We start from the raw sequence: 12,799 nt of genomic DNA on the forward strand, positions 1-12,799 counted from the left end.
CGTGGAGCAAATTAAGGCACTGGCCAAGGAGATGTCCTAGAGACGTTAAGATAGTGGAATGGAACAGTTGCCAAAGGGAGGGCACTATGTAGGCTCTGCTTTACAAACTGCCCTCTGCAGAAGTATTTAGAATAGGCTCAAGTGGCCCGTAGAAGGCCCACACTTGGATCTTGGAACTTCCTGGGCTCTCCACCTGGGCCACCCTGGATTCTGGAACCTACATAGCTTCAGTGGAAATCACTCTAGAGATTTCTGGAGCCCAGTTCTACTGAAGGCCCTATCCCAGAAATGTGGCTTCCCAGGCCCTGGTAGACACAATGACTATCATCTGACCCAGACTCCCATTTCCATAGACCTCACCTAGATCAAAGTTTCTCAGCTCTTAAAAAGTCTTTTTGGGCCCTGGCCAGGTAGGTCAGTTGGTTGGAGTGTTGTCCCAAGGTTTCAGGTTTGATCCCCAGTCAGGGTACAAACAAGAATCAACCAATGGAAACATATAAGTGGAACAACAAATTGATGTTTCTTTCTCTCTCCCGTGTTCCCTCCTCTCTCTAAAATCAATAAAACAAATTTTTAAGTCCTTTTGGGTGTTAGGAATATAATATTTATATTTTGCAAAATCAAACCAGCCAAGAAAATTTATTCATTTCCCATCTCTATAGTTCCCAGTTCAAAACACAACTGAGATCTTATTTCCCACATATAGAATTATAATACATAATATAACCTGCAAAACAGATCCTACCCATCTTTTAGGATCTATTAGATCTTCACCTTTAACCATACACCCTGAGACAGGGATTATTGAACTTATCTTGCCTAAGAGGGAACCAGGACCTATAAAAAGGTATATGGCATATTTCTTTCAAACTCTGCATCTGGGTCACCCCCCTGCTAGGAATCCAATTCCTTCCAAGAGTGGAGCTACACTGGGTGACTTTGGACAATGCACTTGCTTAGATACTTTCCTTAGTGTTAAAAATAGAGATGAAAACTCAGTATTTTAACTTGCCACATTTAAAATTGTAATTACAGAACTCAGGTAATGATCTGTTCGTTAAAAATAACATAATAATTCCGGCTGGTGTGCTCAGTGGGTTGAGTGCCAGCCTGTGAGCTGGGTTTGCTGGGTCAATTTCGGATCTTGGTGCATGCCTGCCTGGGTTGCTGACAGGTCCCGGGTTGGAGGCAGCAGATCAGTGTTTCTCTCGCTTATGGGTGTTTCCCTCCGTGTCTTTCTCCCTCCCTTTCCCTCTCTCTGTAAATAAATGGACAAATCTTTAAAAAAAATAAAAGTTAAAAAAATAATACATTATTTTAAAAGATATTCTTTCACCCACCAAATTCTGAGAGTACACTGTATGTCAAGCCATATAGCGGGTGCTAGTGACACACTGATGTAAAAGACAAAATCCCTGTTTTTAGGAATAAGTAGCGAGGAAAAGCAGCCACTAAACAAACACGCCCTACAAACAAGTTATAGTTGTGCTGAGTCCCACGAAAGAAGAGCTGAGAGTACGTGTAACAAGCTATGAAACCCAGATGAGACTAATGCATTCAACGGGAACTAAGCATAGCCTGCGTGGTGCTGCTGGCTGCGAAGAAACAGGAGGTCACCTCCTAAGGGAAGAGCTAGGGGCGTGGCTTTCTAGGCTGACTCACCGAGGTAAAAACAGAAATGAGAGGAGAAAGAAAACTGATCCCTAAACTAATCTCAGGAGTGAACGCCGATATGTGCATATTGTTGCGAGGGACCGGCGGGCGTTGTGGATGCCAAGGGGATCGGGAATTTTCAGAGCTGGCCCCTCAGAGGCCTCTGAAGCCACCACTTTGAAGGCTACAAGCGCCCTCTGCCGGTCACGGATTCAAGCCCGCCGAAATAATTCATTGCCCATCCCAGATAAGAGGGCAAACCTTGGGTACTCGGTGACCATGTCCCCAGCCCTGCCTTTCGCCGGTGCGCGCTACAGAGCAGGGCGGTATAGAGCAGGTGTCCGGCTTCCAGGAAGAAGACAAGCGGTCACTCAGCATCCGCAGTCCCAGCTCAGCCACGCCTTTTCCGTGCTTTCACCGCTCTCTCACTCCGCTGGAAAAACCCGCCCTGTTTACCACGTTTCTGCCTGGTTAAGCCAATCCATGCCCCTTCGGCTGCTCTTTGACCGCATCCTATAACCCACTAGCCCTGCTTCTCTCAGGCCTTGGATTTTCCTCTGCCCTTAACCTAGGAGGTCGCCTTTGCCTTTACCCTTTCCCTGACACTTCCCCAGGCCTTCGCCCAATTCTTTCTACTGATTTTCGTACTCGCCCCGACTTTCACCTTTGCAGACCTTCACAGCAGGCGTAACAGTGGACCTAAACCTGTGTACCTCCACAGCCCTTGTCCCAGTGCTGGCCCCCATCCCTTGGCCTCACCTTTGCCTATATGCCCAGTCTTCCATCTCGACCTGGTCTTTGACTTGGACCTCTCACCGGGTTTATATATGGCCTTCCTTCATCCTTAGCCTGGACCTGCCATTTGCCTTTATCCTGACCCTTCCTTTCCTTAACTTTGGCCCAGTCATCACCTTAGTTCTTGCTAGCATCTGTCTTCCACATCTACCCTTGTTCCTACCTTCACCTAACCCTGATCCTGACCTTCACAATGACTCTCAGCCTCCCTTTTACACTGGTGGCACTTGCCCAGACCTTGGTCCAAACTAAACCTGGTACCTTCCTCACCATGACCCCTAACTTGGTCCTCACCCTAACCTTGGGCCCTGAACCTGAACCTCACTCTGGACTTGGTCTTGACCTTGGCCAATCTCAGATCATGATCAAGCTCAAGGTCAGACAATTATAGTCAGTATAAAAGTATGGCCAGGGACAGTGATACGAGTCAGAATCATGTGAGGATGGAAATTATAGTTCAGGATAAAATCCTGTATCGGATTAAGGGTTTGGATGAGAAGCCAGTGTCATGGTGCCAGAATTGGGTTCAAGATAAAAATCAGTGTAAAGGAAATTGTGGAACCAGGGTTATGTTCAAGATCAATATCACTGTGAGTCAATCAAGGTCAAGTTAAGGATTCTTTAGCGAATCAGTGAGAGGAAGAAGGTGAGGTAAGATTATTAGGTTGACAATGTCTAATTCTGTGTAGGATTCCGGGGCAAAGTCAGGGTGTGGTTGATGTTCAGGATTAGGGTCAGTGTAATGTTCAAGTCAGTTCAGGGTAGGCATGATGTTCATTCTCAAGGTCGAGTAAATCAAGGTAGGCTTCCTTTTCTATTGCTGTTGGAAATAGTTAACACCTCCCACCTTGCACTAACTGGTGTGGCTCAGTTGAGTGGGTGTCATCCAGAAAAGCAAAAGGTCGTCAGTTCAATTCCCGGTAAGGGAATATGTCCGGATTGTGGGTTGGGTCCCCAGTTGGGGGTGTGCAAGCAGCAATGGATTGATGTTTCTCACACTAATTTTTCTTTCTCCTTCCTTTCCCCTCTTCCTAAAAATAATCTTAAAAAAAAAAAAAACCTCGCCCACCTCTACTTCTTTCTCTCATATATATACCCACTGGGAAAATCCAGGATACTCTTTTCATCTCAATGTCTGTAAACTTAATCACACCTGCAAACTCCCTTTTGCTATGTAAGGCAACATATTCATAGAACATGGATGTATTTGGGGGTGGGTATTATGTTCACCAGGGAGGGTATAGGCAAGGTCAGGTTCAAGGTCAAGGATGGGTCAAGATGTGAGCAATGAGTAAGAATCAGGTTCAGAATTAGGGTCACCATAATGATAGTCAATGACAGTTTAAGCTTGACTTCAGGATCCAAGTTCAAGGTCATGATGGGATTAGGGTGAACCAATGACAACAGCTAAATGAGTCCTGCTAGGTTCTGTATGGTCACTGTTAGGATGAGAATCAAGGTCAGGGTGGCCTATTTTAAGAACTGAAGTCCAGATCAAGGTCAGTGTCAGGCTCAGGGTGGTGGTAAGGTTAAGTACAGAGTAATTTCAACTTGCATGTGTGGTTTGCATCAGGGTCAAGCTCTAATTCAGGGTCAGAGTGGGTCTTGTTAAGGTGAGGATTTAGTCTAGAGGTAGAGTTAAATGAGGGTCAGAATCAGAATGAGGGTGGTGAGAGTCTCATTCATTATAGCGTTCTGAGAATGACCACTGTGACAAATTGTCATTATCAAGGGTAAGTGAAGTATGACCACTATGTTAACAGTCAGCATAAGGATCATAGTCATGATGAACATCAAAGTATGAATGTCAACTAAAGGGTCAGTGTTAAGGTGAAGGTAATAGCCAAGTTCATGGACAAGGTTAAGTTCTAGGTCAAGTGGGTATGAGTTTGAGGGTCAGGGTCAATGATCAAAGGTATGGGTACAAGCTCCCATTTATGTCAAGGTGAGAGCTACCAGAAATCAAGCTTAGAGTCCACAGATATGACTAGAGAACAGGTGGAGACCAGATCCCAAAAATATCTTTGGAGACCTATGAGACAGCCCTGGCCGGTATGGCTCAGTGGATTGAGTGCTGGCCTGTGAACCAAAGGGTCACCAGTTTGATTCCCACTCAGGGCACATGCCTGGGTTGTGGGCCTGGTACCCAGCTGGGGGCTCCCAAGAGAGATGTTTCTCTCTCTCCATCCCTTCCCTTCTCTATAAAAATAAATACAAAAAAAGAAAGAAAAAAAAAAAAAACATATGAGACTGTCAAGACTTTTCTCCGGAAGGAACTGGGGTATATTTTGCTTTGTAATCCTTCTAAAAGCAATGACTGTGGCAGTGTTAGCCACCTCTGTCCTCAGTACTTACAGAAGTTTATTCACATGGAGCAAAGAATAACTATTTTAAAAATAAAAGACTACTAAGAATGCCTTTAATCTGTCGTTATCTATCCCTGAACCAACACCACTGTCTCATTATTACAGCCCTGTGACAAGTCTTAGTATCTGAAAGTTAAGTCCTTTCATCATTTTTCTTCTCTTCTGTTTCTGCCTCCTCCTCTCAACCCTTTCATTTCCATGTAGTTTATAACTGTCCTATCAAATGATTAAATAAGAAAAACAAGAGTCAGATGGAACTGTACTGGTATTTACTGAATTAACAAATGAAATTTCAGGAATGCCTGTCTCTTTAATTACTTGATGTCTCTTAGTAAGAAGATGGCACATCTGGTCCTAGTTCACCCTTCTCCATGTTTGTAAACCAGATTAAGGTATTTGGTTCACAACTGAGCCATCCCTGGCCTTGACTTCTGCCACCTCACCTCCAAGTGGGAGCTCCGTCATAGAAGGCCCCTAGGAAGCCCCTACGACTAGAGTAGCCATGAATGGGGCCACTTTCCCAGTGGCCACAGAGAAGCAAGGACCAGGAAATAATGCCACCTCAGCCACTTCCCTTGAAAGGAATGGAAGAGGAGCAGAACCCAGGCAGAACAATGTGGGTTTCTTTTTTTAATCATAAATCTGAAAACTGAACTGGTGTTTAGTATCTCTGAGAACAAAAGCAAGCCAAACCTCCCTTCCCACTTGGGTTTTGGAATTGAGGATATCTTATTCTGTGTTCCTGCAGATGGCTCTCCCAGGACCATGCCTGATCACAAAAGCAGAGCCTGAAGAAGCACCACCATGTCAGGCATGGTAGAGGGCTCACTGTCTCTTTCCGATGGGTAAGTCAGCAGCACACGGAGGCCAAGAGCACAGCCACAGGTCTCCTTCTCTATTGGGGCTGGACATCCTCTTCGCCTGGCTGAGGCAGGACCAGCTATGGAGTGAGCTCAGTGTGGTCGTAGTGCGGCCATGGGAGGTGGAGGCAGGCTGGAGCATGGCCCTGGAACACAGGCCAGTGGGGCCTGGCTCTGCATCTCAGCCCTCTGGTATGAAGGACCGAATCAGCTCTGGGTTCAACAGCAACTCCTCAAGGGGGCGGTCCATGTGGAAGTTGTGGATGTTGGGGGGCCCCAGATGGGCCTTGGCAGCCAGTCCCCCTGGGCGCTGGGGAATTGGCAGCTCCGAAGGGTGGGCAGGCAAGGGAGCTGTGAAGAAGTATTGGTGCAGGAGGGCCTGGGGGTAGCAAGCAAGGAACAGCATAAAGAAACCAATCACTTCCCCATCCCAGCCCCAACTCACTTGTCTGAGGGGGAGACCAATCGATGCCCTACAGAGGCCCATTCCTCAATCTGCTCATCCACTCAGCAGACTTACACCTCTGAGTGCTGACTGAGCACTGCTGAGAGTCTGGGGGTGCAGCAGTGCACAGAACATTCCATGTAGCAGGGGGTGGAGGACAATAAACAAGATGAAGAAGAGTCAGTGCATCTGCTGACTAGTGCTGGAAAGGCAGCAAGCAGGCCTGAAGTGGTGAAAGGAGGCCCCCTGGGAGGTGGCACTTGAGCAGAGACAAGAGAGGTGAGTGAGCGAGGCACAGGGAACAGAAGTGCATCGACCCCAGAACATGGAGGGGGGGTGACTGATGGGGACAGGAACTGGCAGGGTCAGAGAGGTGACAGCTCTCTGCCAGGTGGGAGGAGACACTGAATAGCAGGAGAAGCAGACTCTGGGAAGCAATGAGAGCGGGAAGTAGGTGTTGGGTTGGACTGGGGTCAGCAGCAGGAGGCTGAGAAATGGTAAGCAGATCTCAGTATTCTTTGAGGGCACTGAGGACATGGGTGCTTACCAGGTGCATTAACATATGCTGCTAGTACCAAGGGTTGGGGAGAGTGGTGCCCCTGACACAGACCTTAAAGCAATCGACCCATGGTCCTCTCTACTTTCCCTGTATCCTTGCCACAGCCCATCCTCCTAGGTCCTCTTCCCAGGCCTCTTTTCATCATCTCTTGGGAAAACACCTTCTACGCCTAAACCAGTCCTCTTCCAGGAAGCCTCCCACAGTCTGGATGTGCTGTGTCACCCCAGGGTAGAGCCCCCACAGGGACAGGGCCATGACTGCTTTTCTACTCTGGGCCAGGGCCCAGGACAGTGGCTGGCATATGCTGATGCCGAACAAATATTTGCTGAAGGAATGAAGGGATGAAGGAGCAAGTTACTAGTAACTGGGGATGTGCACTTCTGTGAAGTGTGCACGCCCTTCTAATGGGCCACCCTTCTAACCCACAGCCTCTCTGGAGTCTGCTCAGGAGGAGCATAGTGGCTAAGAAACCCCTATCACATGTTCTAAGGGACCATGACCTCCTGGGCCATGTGAGCATGAGTGAAGAGAATCAGGACAATGGGGATCCTCCTACCTGAGAGGCTGTAATGCGTTGGTATGGTGGATAGAGGAGGAACTGCCCCAGAAGGTCCAAGGCCTGGGGAGAGGCATCTGGCAACACCTCCCCCAAAGGCACAGGTGCCTGCTCCTTGAAGGAGATCTTGTTGTAGTCGGGAAGCTCTGTGATCTCCTGAGGAGAAAACGGTACCTCAGGGCCAGCACTCTTTTCTTGCTGGCCAGTTCGCCGTCATCAGTCCTCACTCCCTGTCATTCACCTGCTCAGGCATACTGGCTACTGCCCCATCCACGTGACCTCTCTCACCCTATCACTCATGTCTTCACATACTCACTCAGCATGAGTGCATCAGTCCTTCATGCCCCCAACCTCTTAGACACCAGCTCCACCCCCAGCTTGGTGAGAAGTGCAGTGTGCTAGGGGCAGGCAGGAAGGCCCGGTGGACAGGACCTGGCCCTCTTGCCTTCAGCACCACAGAGAGGGAGGGGCCCCCAAGCTGGGCCAGGACAGTGGTCTGGGATTTCAGGGGAGCATGGGGCCACAATAAAGTACAGGAGAGGGGAGTCATCAACTTTTGGGAAAAATGGAAGACACTTCCCCCCACCCCTCCCCATCGAGGGCCCCCACAAACCGGCCAGACTTGAGGGCTAGGGGTACCCAAGATGCGAAGTACACAACAAAGCTGTTCAATGTCATTCTCCCCTGGGAAAAGTGGGGACCCATTCAACAGCTCCCCCAGGATGCAGCCCACGGCCCTGCAGATAGAGAATGCAAACAGCTCAGAGACTCACACCACAGACATAGATCTCCCCATAGCAGCTCCATTACCTCACACAAAGGACATGGATCTCCCCAGACCAATTCCATCACCTCACATCATAAACACAGGTCTACTCATACCAGCTCCACCACTTCCCACCATGGACAGACCTCCTCACACCAGCCCCTACTCCTCACATGGGGGTCAATGCACCTACAAAGCAGCCTAGCAGGGGCCTCCAACCTGAGACCTGTGGACTGCATGCATCCTAGGATGGCTATAAATGCAGCCCAACACAAAATCATAAATTTACTTAAAACATTGAGATTTTTTTTGTGATTATGTGTTACAATGTATTTAATGCGTGGCCCAAGACAACTTTTCTTCCAGTGTAGCCCACAAGTGCCAAAAGGTTGGGCACCCCTGGGCCCTAAAGGGTTCATAGTCAGAAATACAGACCTCCCCCGCCAAACAATCAAAGACCTCAAGCCTAGAACAAAGCATATCCCCCTTTCTTAGCACGTTTCAGGTCTCAGCTCTGGAACACACGACAACCACTCAACAGTTCTGAGACTTCTCAGAACTTCACACTCTGGGACACACAGCTACCTCCTCACATTGAGGCAGACCTCTGAAACAGTACCCAAATCTCAAATTCTTAGGTATGTTCAAACCATCCTACCCCAAATAAAGGCTCAGAACCCTGATATCCAAGGACTCAGGCCTCTGGATAGCTCAGGGACATTGCATCCTGGGTGATAATCCCCTGCACAGTAGCTAGATGCTTCGTACCTCAGACCACCTCCCCCACCCCAATCCAGAAGCTTCCCACTGGGACAACCACTCTGATCACACCCAACCCCAACCCAGTTCAAAAATGTCCTGGAGAGCATTGATCCCAAATTCCTGAGAGATACCCTAACTGGGGAAGATGCCCAAAGCAACCTAGAGTTCAAGGCAGAAAAACATCCCTAAACAACAGAGTTCCCAATGCCCAGGAGGAAGAGGTGGCTTCCATGACTCACATTACCCCCATGCCCAGCCCATGGGAGTCTCACCACAGGTCGACCCCCTGGTCATACTGGCGTGCACCATACAGAAGCTCGGGGGCTCGATACCACCTGTAAAAGGAAGGCAGGTGGTCACAGCAAAGTAATCAATCTGACAGGAGGCTGCCCCAGAAGGTCACCCTGCCCCTATATCAGCCTCATGAGCAATGTTTGGAAAGGTCCAGAATTATCTTTTCTACAGCTGGAGGGTTGGGGCCTGTGCACTGCTAGGTCCTGCCTGGGAAGCGGACCCCCCTACCTGGTGGCCACCTGGTGTGTGTAGAGGCGGCTGCCATCAGGGGAGAAGACCCGGGCCAAGCCGAAATCCGCTATCTTCAGCTGGCCTGAGGAGCTGATGAGCAGGTTAGCCGGTTTCAGGTCCTGAGAGCATCAAAAGAGGTGTCAGCTCTCTAATGTTCCCAAAAGACCTTTGGGGCTCAGCCCAAACCCCCATCCCCTGCAGCACCTTACGCCTGGCAGCTTACTTTAGGCCCTTCCCTCTTTACCCCCCACCTCTGGCCATGTCTTCTTCAAGGGCTGGCCCATTCCCAGCCCAGATGGTCTTCAGGTCCTACTCCAGCCCATGCTGGGACTAACCCGATGCACGATGTTGTTGGCATGGCAGAAGGAGACACCTTTAAGCAGCATCTGCAGGTAGCTCTTGACCTGTGCCTGGGCAAGTGGCCTCTGGGTATGGCGTACCACCTCAGCCAGATCTGACAGCATGAACTCAAAGGCCAGCACAAAGCCTGCCCCATGTGGGAATACGGCCTTCAGCTGCACCACCTGCAAGCAGGGCATCCTGTCAGCCCCCAGGCTCATATGGCCCAGACTCTCTCTGGGACCCCCATCCCTTGTCCGGGAAGAGGACAAGACAGAGGAGGTGACATGAGATCTGAGCTTGGAACCAAGGAGCAAATGATTGAACAAACCTACAGGGTATGTCTGGGTTCTAATTAAAACAGATGAGAAAGGATGGGGTGGGGGTGGTTATGCAGGAAGCTGGAAAGGAGCTCTGGGCAGGAGGACAGCAAAAACAAAACCCCAGGCAAAAACAGTAAGGAGTCTGGAGGGAGGGTCATGTGCATGTGGGGTCATTTAGGGAAAGGCTATCTCCTCTGTTTTGCACTCCCAGAGCCCAGACAGTGTTTGTCACTATCATGGGAGAGACACTTAAATTGTATTGAATGAATGAAAAGAGAGGCTGGAGTTGGGCAGAAGCAAAAGGTTATAATGCTGTCAGTGGGAAAACAAGCCACTGGGAATGAACAACTTCATCTACATTTTTTGACTATGGGACAGGGGTAGCAGTGGGGAGGCTGCTGTAGTAGTTCTGGTGAAAGCGGACAGTGGCCTGGACCAGGGTGAAATCTGGAATGACTTAAAGATAGAATCTCAGGCCTGCAGATTCACAGGATGCAGGACCTTGTCAGCCTCCTTCTGGCCCTCCACCTCTGCCACAAACAAGCTGTCTGCAAGCCCTTTTACTTTCTTTAAAAAATACGAATGGCCTTGTTTTCCTGATTTTGAGGCTTGTGCACAATCACTTTACACATAGAAATGCACACATATATTCAGGTAATAGACAAAATTGTTTTGTAAAGACCAACAAAAGAAAAATCCTACCACCTAGACAACCTTAGAGTCTATTCCCCTAGACTTTACAACAGATATGACACAGACACATGTTCACATACATATATAATATTTTCATACAAAACCAGGATGAAAAAACAGCTTTTAGCAGGCCTTTTTCACACAATATATCATGGATATCTCCAGAGATTAAGGAAGAAAATCAGAGTATCGCCACCCAAGGTCGACCCATCTTTGTCACTCTTCAGGAAGTTCAGAGTATTCTCTACTCCTGACATGGACAAGACAGAGCCATGAATAGACTAAGGCTGGGGTATAAGGTGCCCCTTTTTATGTGCCCACAGCCCCTTCCAGTTCTACCACAGCACAAATCGTCATACCAGCTGGCCCTGTAGCTTCTGTCAAACTTAGCCCTACATTACTTAAGTTCTCAAGAGCTAGGTGAGGACCAGTTTTTCTCCATGCTGCCAGTGCCCAGCACAGGGTAGGGCCTACAGGAGACCCCACAGTTAAAATGTCCAGACTCCTCAATCAGACCTGGGCCAAAGCCTTTATGGACAAGCTAAGCATCTGTTGGATGGTGGCTGAGCCTGCATCCTTGACATGAGGGAAATCCTGACACCTCCCTTGCGGAGCAGCAGAGAACACTCAGAAGCACAATGTAGGTAAAGCAGTAACCCAACCTAGAACATAGAACAGGAGCTTACAAGGTAGCAGTTATCATTACCATTAGAAATCACTAAATGTTTTGACAAAAAGGCATAAGTTAGTGAATGAATGAGTACAGGAAGAAATAAGTGGGTGAACAAGAGAGTGAATGAATAAGGAATGAAATAATTGGTGAATAAGTAGACAAGAAAGGGAATAAGTGAGGGGCTGGAAAGCATATGAGCGAGCAAAGTGGGTGTGGGCACCCAGAGTGGGAGTGAGTGGAGGAGGGCAGGCCGAGGTGCCTCCTCAGAACCCCAGTCTCACTCACATACTGATTGTCTCCGATCTCCTGCAGAGCCTTTATCTCCCGCAAGGCCTGGTTAGGGATGCCATCCTCCAGCCTCCGCAGGGCCACCTTCTTGAGGGCTACGATCTCTCCAGTCTGTACGGGACAAAATGCAGACACTGCCACCCCATCCTCTGCTGGGAAAGGTGAGCGAGGGAACCAGAAAAGTACCCTCCGGGTGAGCCGCAGAAGCCTGAGGCCCTCGTGGAGCTACAAAGTGCCCGCCCTGCATCCTGGAGGGAAATCATGGCCAGCCTGGGACTCAGTAGTCGCAGGACTGGGCAAACAGCTCAGAAGCACTCACTGCATACTCCTAGTGGACACTCGTGAGATGACCACTGTAGCATCACTGGCGGTGAGCAGCTGCCACAACCTGGACGCCCCTACCCCAACCCTTAAAGAGATTAAAGTGATGAGCATACACCAAGAAGAGGAAAGAGGCCGAGAAGCCAACGCAAGGGTCCTAACCTGGGTCCGACATCGGACACAGATCACAGAAAGAAATGAATGAAACCCAAGATGGAAGGCCCCGCAGCCCCACAGTCAGGCTCACCTCCACGTGCTTGGCTTTGAAGACAATGCCGTGTGCGCCCTCCCCGATCCGCCCCAGGATGCAGTATTGGTCCATCACCCACTCTGCCTCCTGCGCCCGGACACGTTAGCAACTAGATGGCCCACAAGCGTAAGGAGCTGGCAGACAACTGCAGGGGGGACAGCGTGCAGGCCTTGTGTGTACTTCCCACTAGCTGCAGGAGGCTACATCCGGCGGAAGTCAGCCTTGAGCGGACTACACAAGCCTCCGTAGCCCAGGAGCAGTTAGTTCCTACTGCCCCTACTTGGCCCCGCCCCGGCATCACGTAAAGGTGATGTAAGGTAAACGTGCTGCGCACGCTGGGAAGGCGGGGCCCCGCGGCTGGGAGGGTGATGACCCTGGGAGCCAATGATGATGAAGGGAGATGGCCGGGGGAGGAGCTGGGGAGGGACTGTTCTTGTGGCCTGCCTTCTGAAAGGTCAATTGACAACATTTAGAGATTACTTAAAGAGTGCAAACCGCGACTCAGAAAGTTGATGTCTATCTCTGGCTGGGTAGCGCAATTGGTTAGAGCATNGGGAAGGCGGGGCCCCGCGGCTGGGAGGGTGATGACCCTGGGAGCCAATGATGATGAAGGGAGATGGCCGGG

At 49.5% G+C, this 12,799-nt stretch overlaps 1 protein-coding gene across 2 annotated transcripts; it reads right to left on the reverse strand.

Moving 5' to 3' along the window:
* Positions 1-5,066: 5,066 nt before the first annotated feature.
* CDK20 (cyclin dependent kinase 20) lies at positions 5,067-12,454 on the reverse strand. 2 transcript variants are annotated; one of them, XM_037056234.1, is made up of 8 exons: positions 12,172-12,454; positions 11,601-11,714; positions 9,623-9,811; positions 9,285-9,406; positions 9,035-9,097; positions 7,848-7,971; positions 7,235-7,390; positions 5,067-6,053 (listed from the first exon to the last, which is right to left on the reverse strand). In XM_037056234.1, the coding sequence occupies exons 1-8, from the start codon at positions 12,244-12,246 to the stop codon at positions 5,856-5,858; spliced, it is 1,041 nt and encodes a 346-aa protein (XP_036912129.1). In that variant the 5' UTR covers positions 12,247-12,454; the 3' UTR covers positions 5,067-5,855. The 2 variants fall into 2 exon arrangements, with proteins under 2 accessions (XP_036912129.1, XP_036912130.1); XM_037056235.1 differs by lacking the exon at positions 9,623-9,811.
* Positions 12,455-12,799: the final 345 nt, after the last annotated feature.

The sequence above is a fragment of the Sturnira hondurensis genome, unplaced genomic scaffold (genome assembly GCF_014824575.4).
Source record: "Sturnira hondurensis isolate 20B ecotype Veracruz unplaced genomic scaffold, ASM1482457v3 Scaffold0008860, whole genome shotgun sequence".
Taxonomy (NCBI): Eukaryota; Metazoa; Chordata; class Mammalia; order Chiroptera; family Phyllostomidae; genus Sturnira; species Sturnira hondurensis.

What these genes read in the sequence shown, in the direction of transcription:
- CDK20 (XM_037056234.1), bottom strand. Translation starts at nt 12,246, where the DNA reads ATGGACCAATACTGCATCCTGGGGCGGATCGGGGAGGGCGCACACGGC. An exon ending in TCAAAGCCAAGCACGTGGAG is followed by an intron (nt 11,715 to 12,171) that starts GTGAGCCTGACT and finishes TGTCCCGTACAG; the next exon opens with ACTGGAGAGATCGTAGCCCT. An exon ending in CCAACAACATCGTGCATCGG is followed by an intron (nt 9,407 to 9,622) that starts GTTAGTCCCAGC and finishes TGATGCTCTCAG; the next exon opens with GACCTGAAACCGGCTAACCT.